This window comes from Hoplias malabaricus, chromosome 11 (assembly GCF_029633855.1).
Source record: "Hoplias malabaricus isolate fHopMal1 chromosome 11, fHopMal1.hap1, whole genome shotgun sequence".
In the NCBI taxonomy this organism is placed as follows: Eukaryota; Metazoa; Chordata; class Actinopteri; order Characiformes; family Erythrinidae; genus Hoplias; species Hoplias malabaricus.
The window spans coordinates 22,020,720-22,042,682 of record NC_089810.1 but is presented as its reverse complement, the minus strand read 5'-3'; the positions used below and the strand labels follow the sequence as shown (position 1 = coordinate 22,042,682).

At 39.6% G+C, this 21,963-nt stretch overlaps 1 protein-coding gene and 1 long non-coding RNA gene across 2 annotated transcripts in view; one reads left to right on the top strand and one right to left on the bottom strand.

Moving 5' to 3' along the window:
• LOC136710082 (uncharacterized) overlaps nucleotides 1-11,278 on the top strand; it is a 52,329-nt gene extending 41,051 nt beyond the window's left edge. Inside the window, exon 3 of the long non-coding RNA XR_010804565.1 lies at nucleotides 10,981-11,278. This is a non-coding gene — a long non-coding RNA (uncharacterized lncRNA). The remainder of the gene's footprint in view (nucleotides 1-10,980) is intronic.
• Nucleotides 1-19,052, bottom strand: part of lrriq1 (leucine-rich repeats and IQ motif containing 1) — a 35,501-nt gene extending 16,449 nt beyond the window's left edge. The window contains exons 1-18 of the mRNA XM_066685714.1: nucleotides 18,982-19,052; nucleotides 17,331-17,457; nucleotides 17,050-17,152; nucleotides 16,869-16,969; nucleotides 16,521-16,614; nucleotides 15,821-16,038; nucleotides 15,187-15,261; nucleotides 13,406-15,085; nucleotides 12,300-12,452; nucleotides 12,049-12,199; nucleotides 10,957-11,150; nucleotides 10,191-10,318; nucleotides 9,917-9,990; nucleotides 9,389-9,482; nucleotides 6,291-6,461; nucleotides 2,585-2,986; nucleotides 1,644-1,812; nucleotides 944-1,063 (exon numbers count right to left, since the gene is read on the bottom strand). Of these exons, the coding sequence (XP_066541811.1) occupies nucleotides 944-1,063; nucleotides 1,644-1,812; nucleotides 2,585-2,986; nucleotides 6,291-6,461; nucleotides 9,389-9,482; nucleotides 9,917-9,990; nucleotides 10,191-10,318; nucleotides 10,957-11,150; nucleotides 12,049-12,199; nucleotides 12,300-12,452; nucleotides 13,406-15,085; nucleotides 15,187-15,261; nucleotides 15,821-16,038; nucleotides 16,521-16,614; nucleotides 16,869-16,969; nucleotides 17,050-17,152; nucleotides 17,331-17,457; nucleotides 18,982-19,025 (4,098 nt within the window). The 5' untranslated portion in view covers nucleotides 19,026-19,052. The remainder of the gene's footprint in view (nucleotides 1-943; nucleotides 1,064-1,643; nucleotides 1,813-2,584; nucleotides 2,987-6,290; nucleotides 6,462-9,388; nucleotides 9,483-9,916; nucleotides 9,991-10,190; nucleotides 10,319-10,956; nucleotides 11,151-12,048; nucleotides 12,200-12,299; nucleotides 12,453-13,405; nucleotides 15,086-15,186; nucleotides 15,262-15,820; nucleotides 16,039-16,520; nucleotides 16,615-16,868; nucleotides 16,970-17,049; nucleotides 17,153-17,330; nucleotides 17,458-18,981) is intronic.
• Nucleotides 19,053-21,963: the final 2,911 nt, after the last annotated feature.

Below are 21,963 nucleotides of genomic sequence, written 5' to 3'. Positions count from 1 at the left end.
ATATTTTGTTCAGAACATCTTCAAAACAGCAGGTCTTAAGGGGGTGTCCCATGTAGTGGATAGATAGTACCTACCAAAATTGGCTCAAGAAAAGCAAACCAGTGAAACAGCAACAGGACTCTGACGCACAAAGCTCATTGATGTGCACAGGGAGTAAAAGCTAGTCCATTTGTGCTGATCCCAGAAAGCTTGCTGATAACAGTTAATGTTGGCTCTGACAGAAACTTGTCAAAACACATGGTGCATCACAGCTTGTGTTACAGTAGCTCTTTTGTGGGATCGGACTAGACAGGCTAGTTTTCGATCCCCACACGCATCACTCAGCCTTGAGTGACAATCACCACGTGGCCAGTTCTAGTCATCACTGCATACCTTGAACAATCTACAGGACCTGTTGTTTGGAGAAAACATTATGACCATATTTGACCCTCAAAATGGCGGATAACCTTTATGATTTCGTAATAAATAATGTTATTCACTTCATCTGTTAATAACTTTAATGCTGTGGTTGAAATCACCAAGAATAGTATCTTTACAGGTGAAGAAAAGTAAAACTTCATAAATGTCAATGTAACTCAGTGTAAAAAGATTTTATTCCAGGTCCTTTTGGAATAAAATATACACACACTCACATATACACTTGTTATGTTGCTCCACATATCCGATATTCTGTTCTATGACTTTGATCAATTGGAAGGAAACAAAAAGCATTCAGGCAGAAAACTCTGAATGACAAGTCTCAGAGATGTGATTTTCTGTGAGGCAGTGGAGTTTGTTCCCACACGTTGATTGCTATACTGTGTCTATAGATATTCACTTGTGACAACTTCTCACCCCTGCTAATTCTGCGAGTGTGCTAGCTGTCAGCACAGCAGTGTAGCCTTCAAGTGTAGCAATTACAACAATGACAGGGCTAGAGTAAGCACCACGTGTCTGCTCCTACCTCATCAAAAACGAATTCGTTCATGTCCACCTCCTCAAAGGCCTCGTCCCCCTCAGAGACCTGGACGAGCGCAAGAGCACGAGCCAGTCTTTTCCGTAACGTGTAGCCCCTCCATACTGCCTGTGGGGGCAAACACATGAAACTATGAATCACTTACAAATGTAAATATTGTGTGTTATCCCATTAGGAAGATAAAACATGTTAACCTCTGTTTAATTGCCTCGCGGTCTGCTGTTTGAACTTTCTGTGACTTTGTCACTATAAGACAAATGGAAGGCCAGGATGCCCTTAAATCTCCATATTCCCCATGGGGGGTTGGGGGGACTTCACAACAGTACAGATCAGAATTCAAGTGCTCCAACTTCTGTGAAACATTGGAATTCAATTCATCTTATTTTTTTTCTCTCTCTCTGTCAAAGCCTTGGGGACTCATCAACATCAAGTATGGGAGAGAAAATCTCTCTCAAACATTGTATGTAAAAAGAATGGCCTGTTTTCAAACGTATTGTCTGCCTACTCAAAACAAGCCTGTGGCAGTAATAGTGCAATGAAGATGATTTAATTTTTTTATTGCCCTCATAAAAGGAGGAATGAAAAAATATTGAAAGAGGTTTATTGCTGTGACCAGATGCATTTGTGAACCAAAGCAACTCTTTTTGGTCCAATAAAAGTTGCATTTTTCTCAAAAAGTAAATCGTACTTGAATAACAGTGGCTGCCTTGTTCCTGTTAGGAGGCTGAGAGCTATTTTCATTAGATAACTCTCTCCTTTGAGGACTCCATCTCTTGGTCTTTGCTGGTACGGATGGACTAGTTTGTCTCCGCAGTCTGTGCTTCCGCCAGCAGTTCTGGATGACCATGGCTGCCATGCTGAATGATAGCAAAGAAACATATTCATCAGTGTTTTAAAAAAAAAAAGTTGGGTGAGTACAGTTCAAGGTCATATAAGAATAATGTAGATTTAGTGGATAAAGGAATAATTAATTTGTGTAATGAGTGTAAACCATAACAGATTATTTGTTCTATAGCTGAAAAACTTCAGTCAGAAACCATCCTGTGCACTTTTTAGGTTCTAATGTAATTTTTTTGTTTTTCAATAAAATTGAATACACAATTTTGTTCGATGCCAATGACAATAAAATTTCATTGAACCTTGAAAAGATTTTCAACAATGTTTAATTCTGAATAATTAATATTGTTGATGTCTCAAAGGTGGTCATATGATTAGTTAATCCTTCATTTGATCTGCAAATTTATTGCTTTATATTTTTTAAAAATTTATTTAATCAACGCCAGCTTCTTGACAGCTACATGTTCTTTCAGACACATTTTCTTAAGCTGTCTACTCACTGTGAAAGAACGGCCACAAATCTGTTGGTTTCTATATCCAAAGCATGCTTTCACCGTGAAGCCTTTCAAATTCTTTTTCTGATGGTAACAATTTTAGCAGTCTGCTAAATTGTGGATGATTGATTATAGTTTTCTCAGTCTTGGACATTTCAGTAGAAAACAATGGCACATATATATATATGGCTTCTTTATGGTCCTTTTTTATTTAAACTTAATTTAAATAAATATCATTATTCAACTTAGTACTCTAAAAACTACACAGCAAAGAGAAAACAATTACTGTTATCCGTACGTTTTTAAGTCCATCCTGGATGCATCAGTGGTTCGTCTGCTCTGCTTTGATTGTTCTTCACTGAATTGCTGAGGTGGATTTAAGCAGCCACCTGCACAACCAGTTGAGAAGTCAGCAGCTGGAGGCTCAGGCTGACTTCTGTGAACATTCTCTGGTGGAAGTGCTCCTGGTTGGCTCTGCATCTCCTGTTCTGCTGGATGTTGCTGGTTGCTCTGATCCTTTTTGAGGTACCCATCAAATACACCCTCAAGGCAGCTGGAGGTAGCAAGTTTTTGGATGGTTGTCTCAGAGGCACTGCTGTCACCATACTCATGAGCATAGCGCTGCTCTTCAGCCAGTCGGAAAAGCTCTGCATCATGTTTACAGGCCAGCAGCTGAGCATCCAGCACTGAGGGAGCCAAGCTGTGTAATACACAAAACACATATATTCACATAGAAAGAGGAACCCAATGTAGACACAGGGAGAACACACTAAACTCCTTAAAGAAGTGAGCTAAGGTAGCAATTGAACCCACAACTACAACACGATATGAAGTGCTACAGTACTGCATCTGCTTTAAATATTTAAACATTTATCTAAGCTTCAGTATGTTATTAAAGGAATTTTTCTCAATGTTATTTAAGTATACTCAAGTTATCTCCCCTACTGTATAGGCTGTCAGGGGCTGGACTGAGGACTAAGCATCTTTACTGAAAGAGTCACTGTAAATTTGATGTAATTATATCTGTCATAATCTTCATTAAAAATATTTATGTATATCTGTGTTGAATAAAGGGCAGCATGGTGGTGCAGCAGGCAGTGTCGCAGTCACACAGCTCCAGGGACCTGGAAGTTGTGGGTTCAATTCCCGCTCTGGGTGACTTTGAGGAGTTTGGTGTGTTGTCTGCACGGGCTTCCTCCGGGTGCTCTGGTTTCCTGCCACCGTCCAAAAACACGCATTGGTAGGTGGATTGGCTACTTAAGTGTGTGTGTGTGTGTGTTTGGCGCCCCCCCCCCCCCCCCCCCCACACACACCCCCAGGGTGTGTCCCTGCCTTGCGGCCAGTGTTTCCGGGTGGGCTACAGACCCACCATGACCCTGAACTGCATTAGCGGTTACAGATAATGAATGAATGAATGTGTTGAATAAAGAACAGTCCAAAATATAAAAAAAGGCGCTAATATAAAAAAGTGCTAACTTCCATAGCTGCTTTTAATAACTTTCTTTATTTACATTTACATGAAAACTGAGTATTTACAATTGTAAATTAACCTGCTACTTTATGTGAAAGAAGCATAGGAAATGCCATAAACTAATTTCATTATACCTCAAGGTTTAAAATAAAAACTGAATACAATGAGATAAAAGCAGTTTTGTCAATTACGGCATATAAGCAAAATATGTTAAGACATATTACATATTTTGTGAGGCTTTTTTGTTTATGATAATTTTGCATTTCTGATGTAGTTTTGCCTGTAATTTGTGTTTTATGCAATTAACATAAAACACAGAATGGCATCATTTTGGCTTTATGATTCAAGAAGTTGCACCAGGCCTGCAATGTCACACTGTCACATAATGAGGCTTTTTATGTTGGGGATTAAGTGTACACAAAGGCATCTCAATCTCACGCTAATTATTCTATTAGCAACGGCTGCTTCTCTCCCTCCTAATCTTGCCCTCTGAGATCTTCACTACTCTAACCCTCTGTAACCAGCTCAAGCCAAACAGGACACTAGCTATTCCAATCCTTAGACAGGGGTCAGAAGCCTCTGAAGACACACATGCACACACTCACACTCACACACACACACACACACCACACACACACACACACACTTTCTCTCTCCTTCAAGCACCCTAGTGTCATAGAGAAAAAAATCTTAAAGAACAAATTTCCTGGAAATGTTGGGAGTGCTAGAATAAATAAGAAAATGACTAATATGATTCCCTCATTTTACAAATTAGAGTCAGATTGATATGATCTGAAGTCTGGGTTGGACCTGCAGAATATAACACAATGCTATAAGCAGTATATTCCAAGACAAATTAAAATTACCACTGACCTCACCACTTGAAAAAACTTCCTAAAATCTATAGCCAAGTCAGAAGGCGCTCTCCATTTATTATTGAGGTACTGCTGCAAAAGAAATTAACTTAAACTGAGCTAATTCCAGTTACAAATGTGATAATAGTGACTAAAAGATGAATCAATTGGTGATACCAACCCCTGTGGAGTTCAGCTGGTAACTTTGTGTCTGCTAATCAACCCAGTGCAGCTAAGTCACGCAGCCAGAGAGCTCTTCACCTTCGTCAGAGCTGGGGATTGACACCAGGTCAGGGCAGGCTGTGGTAGTCCCTATGGGGGCCCAAAAGAAGCTTTGTGCACTGTGCATAGCGGAAGGGTTAGAGGGCTATCGTTATTGCTCCCAGCTATAAGAGACCTCTGCCTGATCCATAACGGACACTGGCCCCTGTCTCTTGCCCTTCAAGGAATATCTTTGCACAGGGAACCAGCCCCCTGTCATATACACTGGCCAGTGACCACTGACCTATCTGTATGTGGGCAGTATGAGAAGGATTAGTGTTGAAAAAAGAGAACCATGTTTGCCGAGGCATGTACATCCAAAACAATACGGGAATGCTTGATTTGCACTCGCACTAACACAAACAAATTCTTGTCTTTACCTAAATAGCAACATGTTGTTTATAAATGATGAACAGATGTGCTCATCTTTCTCCTTCACTTCTGCATTCAAATAAGTCTGTGTACTGGTTTGTTTGTTTTGTTTGCAGTAAATTTAGTCATCGTTGTGTGATGTCTCATATTATGCACTGTGTCTGAGTTTCAGTCCTCGAATGTCACGGAGCAGCTCAGTTTGATAATAATGTTTTATAATGAATATAAAAGGTTTGAGAGTCATTTTTTCTCAGACGGCAACTGTAATCTGAATAAAGCCTAGCTGAATGAAGCCTAAATTAGGTAGTGTCACAGTCAGACAGACCAAGGGACCTGGAGGTTGTGGGTTCAAGTCCCGCTCCGGGTGACTGTCTGTGAGAAGTTTGGTGTGTGTTCCCAGTGTCCGCGTGGGTTTCCTCCGGGTGCTCTGGTTTCCTCCCACAGTCCAAAAAACACATGTTGTTAGGTGTATTGGCGACTCAAAAGTGTCCATAGGTGTGAGTGTGTGAATGAATGTGTGTGTGTGTCTGTGTTGCCCTGTGAAGGGCTGGCGCCCCCTCCAGGTTGTATTCCCGCCTTGCGCCCAATGATTCCAGGTAGGCTCTGGACCCACCGCAACCCTGAATTGGATAAGCGGTTACAGATAATGAATGAATGAATGAATGAAGCCTAAATTAGGTAGTGTCACTGTCAGACAGACCAAGGGACCTGGAGGTTGTGGGTTCAAGTCCCGCTCCGGGTGACTGTCTGTGAGAAGTTTGGTGTGTTCTCCCAGTGTTCGCGTGGGTTTCCTCCGGGTCCTCCGGTATCCTCCCACAGTCCAAAAAACACATGTTGGTAGGTGGATTGGTGACTCAAAGTGTCCATATGTGTGAGTGTGTGTCACCCTGCGAAGGAATGGCGCCTTCTCCAGGGTTTGCTCCGGACCAATGAATGAATAAAAGTGTTTTTCACCTACTTAAATAGAAATTTAAAATGTGCTGAATTACTGCCACTAAATAAAAATATCTATCAATATTATTTTGTCAGTCATTCCAGTCACCTACCTGATCCCCATGCTATGCCTCTGCAGTACTAAGTCCAGCTGATCTTGATGTGCCTGGCACAGGGCCCGGAAGCTCCATGGCTGTGTTGATCCCGCAGAAAGCTCTACAGTGGCTCCAGTTGGGTCACCATTTAGTTTAATCAAGCTTGGTCTTGTTGCCAGAACAGAGGACCTGGGAGAAAATCAGAGATCAGAGATTAATTCACTTGATCCAAACAAATAGCCCTGCAAAAGCTTCAGAGTGGTGCTTCATTACATTTAAAACAATTACAAAATAAGAGTGCTCATTTACAGAAACTCTTAACAGCTTAGAAAAAATAAAAAGCATCTAGACTGAACAGCTAGTACGATTGCATCAGAATATATTCTCGCACTTCCTCACGCTCTCCCTGTCTCTTGCTCCTTCCCTGCCCCACTCTCTCTATGGGCTTGCCTTGGAGAATATTTAAACTGAGCAGATGAAGTCAGTTAGAAAATGCAGATGAAACATTTAATGAGTTTGACATTTCAGACCCAGGAGAGTCAACATGCCGTCTGCATGCAGGAGAAAGAGCTTTAGTCAAAGTCTGCTTCTCCTGGGAAAGTGTGTGATGACACTCAGCTTGGATTAGAAGCGAAAAAGGCTCTCTTGGCCTCAGTCCAGCGATGTGGCTGCCACTCAAGTGAAGTTTGTTTTCCTTTCTTTCCCAACATGATACAGCTTCAGGCTAAAGTGGTTTGGCAAGTGACAATATGTGTGTGTATGTGTAGGACAAAGCTCTATGTTGTGTAGGTACAAAGTATTTACTCATAAAATATTAGTACACATATTAGTAAAAGTTCCTCAAAGAACAGTTCTTTCCAAACAGACTAACACAAACATATACGACTTTACAAATTCTAGCACTGGCCCAGTCATCAGGATAGTGCCAGTTAATTTCCATCAGTGTCACAGCCATCCATAACCAGAATCCAGAAGATCACACCTAGCTACTCTCCCACTACTTTATCATTCAGCATAGCTTCAGCAAACTAAGTTCAGCATATGGTCGTTAATGTACTCCTCTAAGCATCTTTCCAGTGATGTTCTTTTTGCAGCAGTGGCACTTCAGGTGATTTTTACCTTTTAATTCTTCCCTGGGATAACATCACATCAAATAAATATACTTTGATAATCTATACTAGAACAGTGAATGTACAAATAATATAGAGCTCATTTTATGTTTAACACAATGAAATGGCCCATTTCAGAAGCTGTAATTGCATTTGCAAATAAAAAATGTGCTGTGGTATGCTTTGTTATGTAGCTTTGATGCATCAGCACAATTTAATATACTTGATGCCTGAACTAAATCCAGCAGGATTGAAGACCATTCACTGGCATGATCATGTGATGAGTGGCTGTTCTTCTTGGCCTGCGATGCGCTTATGCGCACAGCTCCCACCACTACTGTAAAAGCGGCTCTCAATATATCACTTAGTGAAAACTTCCCTGCAAACACGGGCTCATGCAGCAGAGAGATTTATCAAGCTAAAGTCCCTCTACTCTCCCGGCTCAAGCCACTCCCGCTCAGCGTAATTCTTCGAGATATCCTTTGGTTCTTTAATTTAGCTGCTGTTATCATTGGCTGAGGATGAAAGAGCCTGAGGAAAGTGAGCAAAACACAGGGTCTAATTCCATTGTTGGCACTGAGGGTTACACAAAGTTCACCCCAACACTGAGCAGTGCACACAAGCCGCTTCTCCACCAAATAAAACAGATGTAGAGACGCAACAGACTTCTCACTTCGTATTCTTATCTGAGCGCCTTGATAGTGCACAGCTTGCATGCAGGATTCAAAATAAACAAAAGTGTATAGTGGAACAGCAGGAGTGCGTGGTTCAGTGGCCTTGAGTTATTGAGACGACTGAAAATCAATGTTCAAAACTGTTAAATGCATTCCTACTTTAAATTACTGAGAGTCAGGCTGAAGTGTAACGTCAGTGTGAAGTCAGACTGCTTGTCTTGTTAAAACTGCTTGTATTTACAACAATACAGACAAGCATTTTATCAAAGTAAATGCATATTCCAACCTTCAGTCAATTTAAACACTTCAAGCTATTTCAATAATAATAAAAAGTTCAACTATGCAAATGTGGTTTTAGTATTTTGTTCATAAATGATCAGACCCTCAATGAACAACAGTGTGAAAATATTTTAGATATAATAAACATATATATTCATATATATATTTATATTTTTATAAAATTATTGAACATTTTTCTAGTGTTTACTTATTAAACATTTACTCAGTGAAAAGATCTCATCTATTACATTTTTTATTTCTTATTACAAAACGTAAGGCAAGATAAACTATGTCATACGTCAACAAAAATACAGATACTTTTGTTTGTTTCAAGAAATAATGCGTGAAACAACAAAATAGTATGCCTATAGAATAAGACAACTTCACTGACTTATGCTAATAGGCTTTAATATGACTATTATATTCTGCAATAATTTCAATGAGAGATGATGATTTTACCAGTGCACCAGCTGTCCATCATTATGCTCCAGTCTCATCAACCACGGTACTTCATTGAAATTAAAAATAAATGTCCCTCCACATGTCTGCCATTGTACGACCAAAATACATTTTCTTTAAAAACGTTCTTTTCTGTGTAAATATTTTCAGAATTACAAGCACTTAGGTCCATGTGCAGACAGATGTCACTGGGTAATCCAATAGCGGACGCTGATACTCTGCCCGGCCCAGTGATTCAGCCCGGAAACTCTGTGTTGAAATGGAATGTTTACTCAACGTTCTGCTCCTGATCCATCTCAAGCAATGTCTCCATTCACATTAGAATCACACTCTGGGACAAGCATGAAACGCTGGTGGCTTTTGCTGGAATGCACACATGGCTGTGTTTGCCCAGTCCAAGACAAATCTTTCCATCAAAACAGGAGGTACTGCATCTCCTCATTTATTAAGGAGGCAGAGCCCTCTGATCTAGCTCCTTAGCAACAGTATATATATATATAGTTGACCTCAGTCTGGCAATGAATATGTTATAAGGACTTGGAGAGTTTGTAGTCTGAATTTGTTGTTGGATGACTGCAAACAAGTCCTACCTTACCTCCAGTTGTTATCCAATTGAAGAGGGTTGTCGTTTAAGCTAAGCTCCAAGAGACGACTGCATCCCTGAAGACTCAGACAAAGGTTGCTCAGGTCTAGAAGGAATGTAGAGCAGCAGAAAGTGTTAGTATTCTCCCTCACGGCACGGACAGTGTTAGTTAATCCTGTTATGGATACAAAAGTAATCCATAGACAGTTGATGCTAATCTTTTAGAAATAAAGCCACACTGCTCTCAGATAATGTGATTTCATTAACAATTTCCTTGCACAGTTTTATCATTGTACATTTATGTGAGAAAAGCAACATAATGCCTGTTAATCTAAGAAAATAAAAACTACACATTTTTAAGCGGTGAAGATGGATAAGGCCATAATCCAGTGTATTTTCCATCCAAATTATTTTTGTCTAAAACACTTGTCAAGGCCTAAGCCTCAAAACGTACCAAGCAAATTGGAAAACCACATACAGAAGGCTAGTTCCTCCTCTTTTCCAGCAAAGAAGCCATAAGTTGCACAGTTGTTTTCCTACCTGACAGACAGTTTTTACTGACGTTGAGTGTCCCCAGTGAAAGCAAGTCCACTAACAAAGGAAGCTGAGTAATACTGAGGAAAAAGAAAATGCAGCATATTCAGTTCATCCGTTGGATCTATGCATCTGTAAATGTATCTCTGTATCTATTAAACCTGCACTGAACAGCAAAAAAATCAGTATTCATTATTCCATAATTCTACACAATTTCACAAAATCAGTACAATAAGACAAAACAACAAATGATACAGTCCCTAAGTATTAGGACACATACCTGTTTTGAGCCACAGAGAGACAGCGCAGCAGCGGCAGCCAGCAGGAGTCCAGGCCTTGCAGGGAGGATATGCTATTATCATCCAGATACAGCTCCCTCAGCAATACATGGTTCTTCAGTACCGGGGACTAGGCCCCAGACAAAAAGGAAATAAACACAACCTAAGTAACTGTATGACCAACCTGCCAAAATACAAACCTGCCCAAGTCAGCCATTAAAAACGTCCCATGAGCTGGGGAACACAAGCCTCACCCTAAATATGAGACTTCAATAGCACACGTCTGTGCACTTAGGCTGACTGGCAGTGGGAATATAATTACAGTGACGGCAGATAATAAAAGGACTCTAATGGATGAGCAAGTCTTAATGTGAGGGCGATGTAAACAATGCCTGTCATCATCATGGCTGTCTTCTTCGTGGCCAGCGCTGTTAGCATTCTGAATGCTATCAAGTTCCTTAAGTCCTAAACCGAGTGAAGAAACTTATAAAAAGAGACCACACTGATGTGGTTGTTCATTTTATTACGTAAATATTGAAATGACACAAAACAGTATATTGAAACCAAACCTACGCAAGTCACTTGGCAATTTATGATTATGAGAAGTCACTAGACATTACTCTGTACTACAAATTCTTCAGAATGACCTCAATGTCCTAATTTTTTCTGTGGTTTTTGTGATGATGTGGTTGCATTGTTTGGGTATGCCATGCCTCAGTGTCATTGTTTTGGTATGGCTTACCTCAGCAAGGATTGTTTATGGTTTACCTCAGTCAGACTGTTTCCTCTCAGGTCCAGTGTGTTGAGAAGAACACAATGCTCAAGGCCTTCCACATGGCTGAGGTGGTTATATGAACAGTCCAGATACAACAGAGTGAATGCATCACAGAGGCCTCTGGTGCTGATCAACTGATTGTGATCAACTGACAGTCGCTGAAGTCTTTTCAGAGATCCCAAACCACCTGACAGAAACAAACATCAGTCACATGAAGCTGCAGAAATGAGTTGAAACCGTGTGCAGACCACAAGAGGATAGCAAGAGAAAATCGAATAGCAGCCAAAGAGTAACTTAATCTCAAGACTGGGCTAAGGGCAGGTTTCATAACAACCACAGAAAGTAAATACCCTTTAAGGACATTTAACCTCTTCTTTATTAAATATATATTCATGACTGTTTAATACACAAATAAATTTGAGGTAAATGGTTCATATTTGAATACATATTGTTTGTCAGGGATGGAGCAGGTACAGAGAAAAGACCATGGTGGGACACTGCTTCCCTCTAGTGGACACGAAGAAGAAATCAATTTTGAACTAAGTCATGTAGCTACAGATATAGTTTGATGCAGTATTATCACTCACAGACGAACACAGTCTGCACCTTAAAATAGATAAATGCATCTAATTCAGGTCATAAACATAGAAATAAATTATGGGCAATATATGGTTGTCATAAATTGTGCAAATGAAGACTTGTATGATTGAAGAATTGTTAAAGATTTAGCTTTCACCACAAAATCAATCTGTGTCTGGAAACGTGATGTAACTCAATGGTGAACTCAATTCAGTCCCAATATATCTGAAATATGTTACAGGTATCAAATTTGGAATGAAAGTATATTTCATATATTTCATTCATTCATTCATTCATTGTCTGTAACTACTTATCGAGTTCAGTGTTGCTGTACAGTATATTTAGAAAAAAAACACGCAAATCTGATCTTTAAAATATCACCAAGTTTTAAAATAAACCTTCATTGTACTGAACAGTGGAGGGAATCTTAAATGATGTACAGTAATAACTGGAAAATCAAAAGACTGTGGTATGGCATATACGGCAAAAAGTCTTAACGCACTCACTGAGGTGGGAGATGAAGTTGTAGGACAGCTGAAGCACAGTCAGGTTAACAGCACCGTCCAGACCATGAATGCTCGTCAGCTGGTTCCTACCCAAGAGAAGGACCTCAAGTCTGTCCAAACTCCCAAGGTCAATGATTGTGATGCTGTTTTCCTTGATAATAGGAGTAAAGACATTTGACAGTGAAAGCTTGTGTTATTATGAGACTTTTGGCCAGAAATTTAAGTGCCATTTCTAAACAAAAAGTACATACCTGTACATCAATATGCCTAAGGTCACCACACTGCTGAAGTCCTTCCAGGGCTTGAAGTCCACAGCGCCTGAGAGTCAAAGACTGCAGACTGCTGCATTCAGACAGAGTGGAGAGACTGCAGCCAGGTAAGTCTTCCAGATTTACTGTGGTTACCTGGTTTTTAGAATCATAAAAAAACACATTAAAATTTGCTAGTATCTGCAAAAATGGCCAACACAGTAAACACTCGATGAGGGCAATACTGCAAAAAAAATGTATTTTCAAATCACAGAATTGAGACAGAATGAGACACATATTTCTTTTTTTTCAGTACATAACTCTGTAGTAAAGATTGGCATGAACAGCCAACCACCAATCACAATCATTCTTGATTCTTGAATAATATTATAGAAATACAATGATAGTATGAGTGGAAACAGTGTATTTAACTCCCTAATGTCCCTGTGTGTGTTTAATATATACATATGTATACACTGTATGTATGTATGTATGTATATCATATATGCATATATCATTTTCATCATCTTTTCCCCTTAATCCATTTCAGGGTCACGTTATATATACAGCAATGTCACTTTTTTAAATATCATGAAGTCGTATGAAAATATTAATTTAAATAATTTATACTCAGTTAATATAGTTCATTTCAATCACTCACTATATGAGATTGAATTACATAGACTTGTTACATAACTTTTTAATATATTAAACAAATTCCTTTTACTGGGAAATTTGTGGAGGGGGTTTAGCTTTAACCCTTTTTTGGGAAACTTCAAATCAAACAAATCTGATTTGTCTGAAAGGTGCTATATAAATAAAATTTGATTTGTAAAATGTTTGATTTGTAAGGGCCAGAATTTTTTTCTCAAAGAAAAAGTAAAGTGCATATTTAAATATATACCTTTCAAATTATAAACAGGCAACTCAGCAATTATTTTACAAACTAAATAAAGCTATTCAGAATTAAGAGTATCTATAATTATTACCCTAGGAAATGCTGGTAAATACAGAACACAGAAAAGTCTGACTAGTATTACTAGAAAAGTGAAACTGACAATATATTTTAACCAGAGTATATCACGTGTCACTGGTATTTTTAGCTCTACCTGTCTAAGAGCACTCCAAGGCCCAGTCTTGAGAAGAGTATCCATGGGTATAGGTGGCAGGTTAGCTGTTCTTCTGATGCCCCTCTTCTTGGGTGGAGCTGTGGGTCCCTTCCTCTTGTTCAACATGGACAGTTTAGACCAGGGTGTGCAGCTCATAATCCAGGCCAGCCGCTTCTGCTCTGTGCTGTCCGGTAGGCATGAGGAGCTGGAATCTGCAGTTTCTGAATCTTCAGCACAGTTCTGAGTTGAGTTGATTGTTTCACGCGAGTGTTCTCCAGTGTCTTTTGCAGATTTCTTGCCATGCACTTCAAACTCAGGACATGCTTTGTCTACACCCGGTGTCACTATGGAACTTTTGCTTTCAGTGGGAACTGTTAAACACATGGCATATTGACTATTGCTAGAGGATTGAGCGCTGGATAGAATACCATTTTGGGATTTTTTTGACTGAGAAAGACATGGCTGAGGGCCAGGATCAGGCTCTGCATTTTCCTCTACATTCCTCATCCTTTCACTACACTTCACGGCATCTCCAGCCTTTGAAGAACATCTCTGATCACCCAGTCCTATTACATCTTCCTTAACTTCCTTTAATACACTTCTGTCCTCTATTTCCTGCTTATCCATTTCCTCGTTTCGTTTCATCGTTTGTTTTTTCCCTTTGCTCTCCTTTTGTACCGTTTCTTTACTTTCCCCTTCCTGCTTTTGCTTGCTTTCTCCTTTTTGTTTCTCTCCCTCTATCTTCTTTTCCATGCTTTTCCTTCTCTTCTCTTCTACTTTCTCCACATTTCTTTCCTCTTCCATTCCTTTACTTTCATCCTCCCTCATTTTCCTCTCCTCCATCTCATTTTTCTTTATAATCTTTCTCTCAGCTTTACCGCCATTTTCCTCTAGTTGCTTTTTTTCTCTATGTGTTTGCTTGCTTTCAGGTTCATTTGTCTTGTTCTCCGCCCCTTCTTCTCCCCTTATTTCCTCATCCACTCTTTCCTCATGCATACTTTTCCTTCTTTCTTCCTCCCTCCTTCTGATCTCCTCCACTATTGGTCCCTCTTGCTCCTCACTTCTTTTATTCACTTTCTCATCCTCCCTTCTTCTCTCATGTTTTTGAATTTGCTTGCTTGCAAGAGCTTTCTCTTTCTTCTCCTCCTCCTTGCTTTTCCTCTCCTCTTCCTGTACTCTTCTCTTTTCCTCTTCCATTTGCACTTCCTCAATGCTTCTCCTCCTTTCCTCATCCTCTTTTTTTTTCCTCTCATCCTCCCTTTTTGCTTCTTCCTCTTGTCTTCTTTGTTCTTCTATCTTGCGCTCCATCTCCAGGCGATGGCGCTCTCGTTCCTTGGCTCTCTCATACTCAGCTTTTCTTTTCGCTAATTCCTCTTTCTGACGCTGCTCCTTTTCTTCTTTTCTCTTTCTCTTCTCCTCCAATTCCCTCTTCATTCTTTCCTCCCTCTCTCTCCTTCTTTCCCTCTCTTTCTCTTCTTCCTGTCTCTTTCTCTCCTCTTCTCTTCTCTTGATCAGTTCATTCTTGCTCCAAAAGCGAACAAGTGCTCCTCTGAAAGCTGCTTGAAGCTTTGTGGCTGCCCCACAGCGCCGCTCCTCAATTCTCCTCTTTTCTTCCTGCTTCATCTCCTCATATAAATGCCTCTCCTTTTCCAGCTGCTCTTCTAATATCTTGATCTCCTCCTGAGATATCACACACAAAGAAAGTGGAATATTCACACTTATCCGGGTAGTTTACCTGAAAATTCTAAACGTAATTATGTAATTTTCCCTTCTTAACTCACTTTATGTTTGGCCTCTTCAACCTGAAGGCTTTCTTCTGTGTGGTTGTCTCCTACCAGATCGTCAAGATGCTCACACTATGGATAAAAAAAAGTCACGATATTCTTTTCAACAGCACTAAACAGCAAGCAACACCTTCTAACAATTTCTTAGAGAAAATTCAGAAATCACTCTTTCAATTCTTCAACATTTCAGTAAGTATTTCTCAAGATATTAGACTTGCATTAGGAAAGGAACTCAAATGAAAATAATGGATTTCAAAAATGTCAAGTAAAATAAAATAACTATTACAGAGGAACGGAAATAGACAAAAAAGGACATTAGTAAATCAAACAAATAAGTGTATTGGGTTTTCAGAACAACAGACCTACCACTCTACTGTACTGACCTCGGTATTTGGGAGTACTTGGACTATGAGAATGAGAAAACACAACTAGCTTAAAGGCTGAATTTTGCAAATTGAAGATTTGTTTGGAAGTTTAAAGAAAGTCTCCTCAAAGCTGTAATAAATGCAAAAGGTAGTCGTGCAGATTACTTAAGTTTATGTGTAATTTTCTGTTAACTACAGACTCTTATTTTGGGAGTGTCTAAAAAAAAGAAGTGTCTGAATGTATTGTATGCTACAGATAAACTTACAGGACATATGTTCTCTAACGTCCTCAGCTGCTTCTCAAATTCCTCAAGTCTAAACCTTTTTTTCTTCTCTTCCTCTCTCTTTGCGCTGAGATGGTTCTCCCTCTCAGCCTCCTGCTGTACCAATCTCTGCTCGTCTTCTTTCTTCAGTCTCTCCTCAAGCTCTTTCCATGCAAAAATGAGCTGCCTTTCATACTCTCTGTATCCATCACATTCACCATCTGAAATCAAAACTAATCTTCATGATACATAGTGATAAAAGGTTGCAAGTAAAAAGTCAATGTGAAATCTGTATGCAAAAACGTAAATGTTCCCTGTCATTAAGAGAAACTGTATCTTTCATAAGGGTGTCATCTAGTGGTAGAATGTAAAATGACATGATGGTATATATCTACATTTAAATAAATTTAAATACATTTCTAAATTATTTTTTTCTTTAAATTTATCTAAGAAGTGTAAAAATACAGATCAGATTTCAGTTATACAGATACCATCTATATGACATAGGGCAATGCAAAAGAAGTTATTAATGAGTTACACTTCCTATGATTTGTAAATAATAACCCTGAATACATAAGATTTTAGCTTTTAAAAACATTTGGGTCAAAGAGGTAGATTACTGTCTAGTTTTAAACTAATCATGAAATGAATGTGTGACTACAAGCGTGTGGAGTTTGACTGGCTTTCCAGGATGCAAACAAACCATTCTCTACATGTGATGTAGGCTTAGTATCTTCCAAGGAACTTTCACCAGCTTCATTTGGGTGTGTGACATGCTCCTCAATTTCACTAATGATCTGAGAAATGTATACATATACACATTTTACTTCTAAATATCTCATTATCTCATTAAAAACTTTTAAAACAATGTTTGAATTATTGACCATCATTATTAAAAGTAACCTCAATACATTTAATATAAACAATATTATCAGGAGTATCTCTGATTCATTTGGGCATCATTCTATGATGGCACATCAAGGACATTAAATAAATGTACTGGTCCTTTCCTGATCATGGACTCATCACATTAACAAGAGGATAGACTGACCTTTTCCTTCAGCTTCATGAGATCCTCCTCAGGGTCATGGGTAAGTTCATTTAGAAGGCTGTCTAAATCACTTTGGTGAGACAGCTCAGTACATGCTGTATCTGCAAACATAAATGAGAATATGCACCTTGTATAAACAGCTGATGAAAGATTACAAGTGACAATTTTCATCCTGTCTCACCCTTTTCCTCAAGATCTTCAAGAATCAGCTTTTCAAATGCATTCACTCTGTTTTGTGAAGCTTCAATGTAAGTGAGCACTGACTGAGGAAAGTCCTTTTCCAGCTGCATTTTTGAAAAGTGCAAAAAACATTGTCAGTTACAATGACTGGACAACTAATATTATTGCCTATTTCAAAAATGATTATAGAAGGCACATAAAACAATACACTATTAATAAAAAACATATTAAAAACCAACTTTATACACATTTAGCATGTTTCAAAGGACAAATGATACACACCATTTCATCAGAAGAACTAAAATCCTCCTCGGCTTCTGTTTCACCATCTGAATCCACATCTGAGTAATTAAGGTTCAGATTTTTCAGCTCCTCATCAATAGCTTGTTCTATGGCGTCAGGGTCCATCCTTAAAAAATTATAATGCACTACTTTCAGGATGCAGAATTATAAGTACACTTCAAATAGTTCAAAATGCTGCAGCCAGGGTCCTCACTAAAACTAGAAAATTTGAACATATCAGTCCAGTTCTATAATCATTTAATTGGCTACCTGTTATAAATTCCATATCGACAAAATTCTGTTATTAACATATAACGTGCTACATGGGCTTGCTCTTAAATACCTTCAAGATACTATTTCCTATGATGATCCTCCATGATTACTCAGATCACAGAGTACAGGACTTTTAATAGGTCCCAGAATTCAAAAGGCGTCAGCTGGGGGAAGAGCTTTTTCTTATAAAGCCTCCCAACTCTATAATGATCTTCCAGAAAATGTTCCGGACTCAAGACACAATTGCAATCTTCAAATCTAGGCTAAAAACTCTTTTGTTTAGTTTAGCTTTTGGTACTTAATGCTCCCCATAGATAAAGGAAGCAGATCTTTTTCCTAGTAAACGACTACCCACCTGCTCGGCTGGACACTGATGGATGACTGTCGAGCTCCTGCTCCAAGCTTCAGACCAGCTGCCCACACTCAAGCCACAACCAATTGCCTTGGAGCTGCCCGCCCTACACTGACGTTTTCATAGACTCCTAACTATTATTAACAATAGATTGACCAGAGGAGGATAGGTCCGCCCTTGTGAACCTTGGTTCCTCCAAAGTTTTTCCTTGGCTTGCTCACCTGGGGGATGTTTACATTCTTTACATTTTTAAATTTCATGTCAAAACTTTGTCTTAACTGGAATTCTGTGAAGCTGCTTTGTGACAACATTAGATGTAAAAAGCACTATACAAACAAATTAGTTTTGATTCAGTTTAATTTAAACACTGTTTTAAACATTTTGTGCTAATCTTCTAGTCCTTTATCGGTGGACATTGAATGCTGCCAATAGGACGTTTACAGCTGGATATTTTTTTATTGATGGACTAAAATCACCAGCAGCATCCACTTGTACCAGCACATTTTATATATCAAAAATGATAGGTTATAATACATATCATGCAGTGTTTAGAACGACCCACAACCAGTGGAGATCCACCCTGAAGAACATGGTGAAAGGGAACTAAAAATGTGTGAAGAGTGACTTATTGTAAAACTACAAAGTGCCGCTGTAGAGAAAGTAGAGCTGATCAAATGGACAGTGACTGTAGAAACAGGAAGATAATTTTAAAATTTTTGGCTGATGTTTGGCATAATGTTTATAGGTAACAAGCAATGTCTTCACCACTACTGTATATAATATCTCCATCCGAAATATAGTGCACTATTTGTTGCAGAGAATAAAGTGTATAAAGTGTAAATTAGTAACGTCACAGTGCCGTGAGATGGAGTCATTTGAGTTTCAGCCTATAAACGTTATAGCAAACACCAGCGGGTTTAGTGGAGGTCAGAGACTAACAACACAACGACGACCTGTCAAAAACTCAACTGTGCTTCAATTTAACTTAAACAAGAACAATAAAAATAAACGTATCTGACAAAATACCTTTCACTGGGTGGAGCCTGTAGTAAAAATTGTAGTGAAGACATTTATTCCCCCATTTATTCGTGTTTATTGTACCGTAGCGAGCTGAAGAGTCAGGCTGCCCTGCGCGTCTCTGTGCTGTGGTGTTGCTATAGAAACCAGCAGTACAGGGAGGCGCGAGGGACAGACGAGTTGCTTGTATTCGGCATAAAACATAGACACTTTTACAACGCAGGAGAGTATCCATACGCTAAACTTTGTTACAAACCCTTATTGATATGTAGATATATTCAAGGATGAATTTTCTGACTGACTGTAAGTGGACAAAACTTGTATGAAATTAAGGTATTGAAATTTCCTCGCTACTAAATATTCCACAGTCAACTGTCAGTGGTCTTATAACAACGTGGAAGGGGCTGGGAATGACAGGAACCGGCCACATAAAATAACAAAGTGAGTTCAGAGGATGTTGAGGTGCGTAGTGCACAGAGGTCGCCAACTTTTTGCAGAGTCAATCATTACAGACCTCCAAACGTCTTGTGGCTTTCAGATTAGCTCGAGAACGGTGCGTAGAGAGCTTCATGGATTGTGCAGCAGTTGCAGCCAAGCTTCACAACATCAAGCGCAATGCAAATCATTGGATGCAGTGTTGTGTAGCACACCCCCGTTGGACTCTATAGCAGTGGTATTCTGTGGAGTGGCGAATCACGCTTCTGGCAATCCGATGGACGAGTCTGGATTTGGCGGTTGCCAGGGGAACGGTATTTGACTGCATTGTGCCAAGTGTAAATTTTGACGGAGGGGGGGGGGGGATTATGGTGTGGGGTTGTTTTTTCAGGAGTTGGGCTTGGCCTCTAAGTTCCAGTGAAAAGACTTCTTAATGCTCCAGAATTCCAAGAGATTTTGGACAATTTCATGCTCCCAACTTTGTGGGAATAATTTGGGGATGGCCCATTCCCGTTCCAACTTGCCTTCTCGTCCAACATTTGTCCTCACAAATGCGCTTCTGGAAGAATGGTCAAATATTCCCAAAAAAACACTCCAAAACCTGTGGAGAGCTTTCACAGAAGAGTTAAAGCTGTTATAGCTGCAAAGGGTGGGCCAACATCACGTTAAACCCTATGGATATAGAATGGGATGTCACACAACTTCATAGGAGTGAGAAGGCAGACAAGTGAATAGTGTGTGACTTTTTGCTGACTACACATGTAATTTATTTGACCTAATAGTTTTCTACAGTTTTGACCATGTTGGTATGCCATACGTGTGATCAGGGTACAGGGGGACTCTATGGCTGTGGCTCTCTGTGGATGGCTCTCCTGTGTTGGCCTAAATAAGTTACATGCCACAGTACAGAGGAAGAAGTCAGAGCTGATTGTAGTTGTGTGGAATACATAAGGTAGCAGCTTCAATGCCTTACTGACCAAAAGTCAGTGCTTAAAAGGATTTTTAACATGTAACCAAATGACACTTAAGACACTCTTTGAATGCATCATTCTTTCATTTATTTATTGTCTGTAACTGTTTATCCAGTTCAGGGTCGTGGTGGGTCCGGAGCCTACCCAGAATCACTGGGCACAAGGTGGGAACACACCTGGGTGAGGACGCCAGTCCTTTGCAGGGTGATACACACTGTTCAGAATGCGTCACTCTAACTTGTGCCCAGCTGCGTAGCCCTTGTGTGGGTCGTGGATAATGTGCACTGTTCACGTGCTGAGCTGCTGGTCCGACGGTGCTCAGCTAGAGAACCAATCAGAACACTCTGTCGGTTGCCTAGTGACGGCGCCACCTGGACCTGCTGCTGCACGGAGTTGGGGATAGCGCAGCGGAGTAAAGGATATCAGCACAGCACTCTTAGATACAGCAAACTTTCTACCGTGCGTTCATGAGACTGTAAGTGTTAAGTTAACGTTGTTTACTCAGTTTAGCATTAATAATCACTGCTTTAGTTACTGGAAAGAGAAAGAGTGTCGGCTTAGTGTCTGTTAGACACTCGGTGCATCTGTCGCTGCAGGATGGTGCTTTGTGCGCCGTTAGAGAGGAGGTAGCCTCTGTGTGATTAATGTGACACAGAGGCACATGTAGTCTTAAATAGACAGTATCTGTTTTGGCCTCTGCCATGTTAAATTAGCACTCTAGTAATTGTAATAGTTACTTCTGTATTTCTAATTTCAATAATTTACTAATACAGATAATCTATATTAAGCTATTAGCAGTTAAGCTATTGTAGAGAGTGTTTAAAAATCTATTTGGTGTTAATGTCAGACTGTTTCATGCCTTGCACAGCATAATTAGATTCTAATTCAGAACTACATTAGTATGTGATGTGCACAATATTGTTTCCACATATTTGTTTATTGCAATGATTTGAAACTTGTGTAAATCCTGTTTATTTCTGTTCATAGAACCCACGGGTTTAGATTTAATCACAAAGCGGTCAAGCTAATATATGAGTGGCATGTATATGAGAGTGTGTTAATAACCCAACGGTTTGGAAAGTGGCATCTTCCTGTTCTTGTCGGACAACCTGAGGCAATTGCTAAATAATTACATCAGCACTAGTCTACATCAGTCACGTGTTGGACTCAATCACAACACTCTCTAGAACACACACTCACATATTCACTCACACATTCACACCTAGGGACACTTTTGAGTCACCAATCCACCTACCAACATAGCTGTTTCTCAATACGTGTTCTTGTCTGTACTTGTGTCCTCGTGTTCTTGTGAAACGTCATCAGTCTCAGCCCAAGTACTGTTCCATTTAAAAGTCCAGAATACAGTTCAAATACCCAGATGTGTTCTTCCTCCGCCCATAATAACAAGGATGTACTGGGAACTGGGACGTGACTTCTGTAGACTTGAGAGAGTCAGATATCCCATAAGGCATTTGGCCCCAACCCTCACAGAGATGGGCACTCATCAAGTACACCAGTGTTCCAAATACATAACTACCACAGCATTAAACTCACCAAGTTTGTACTACCAAGTACGACCAGG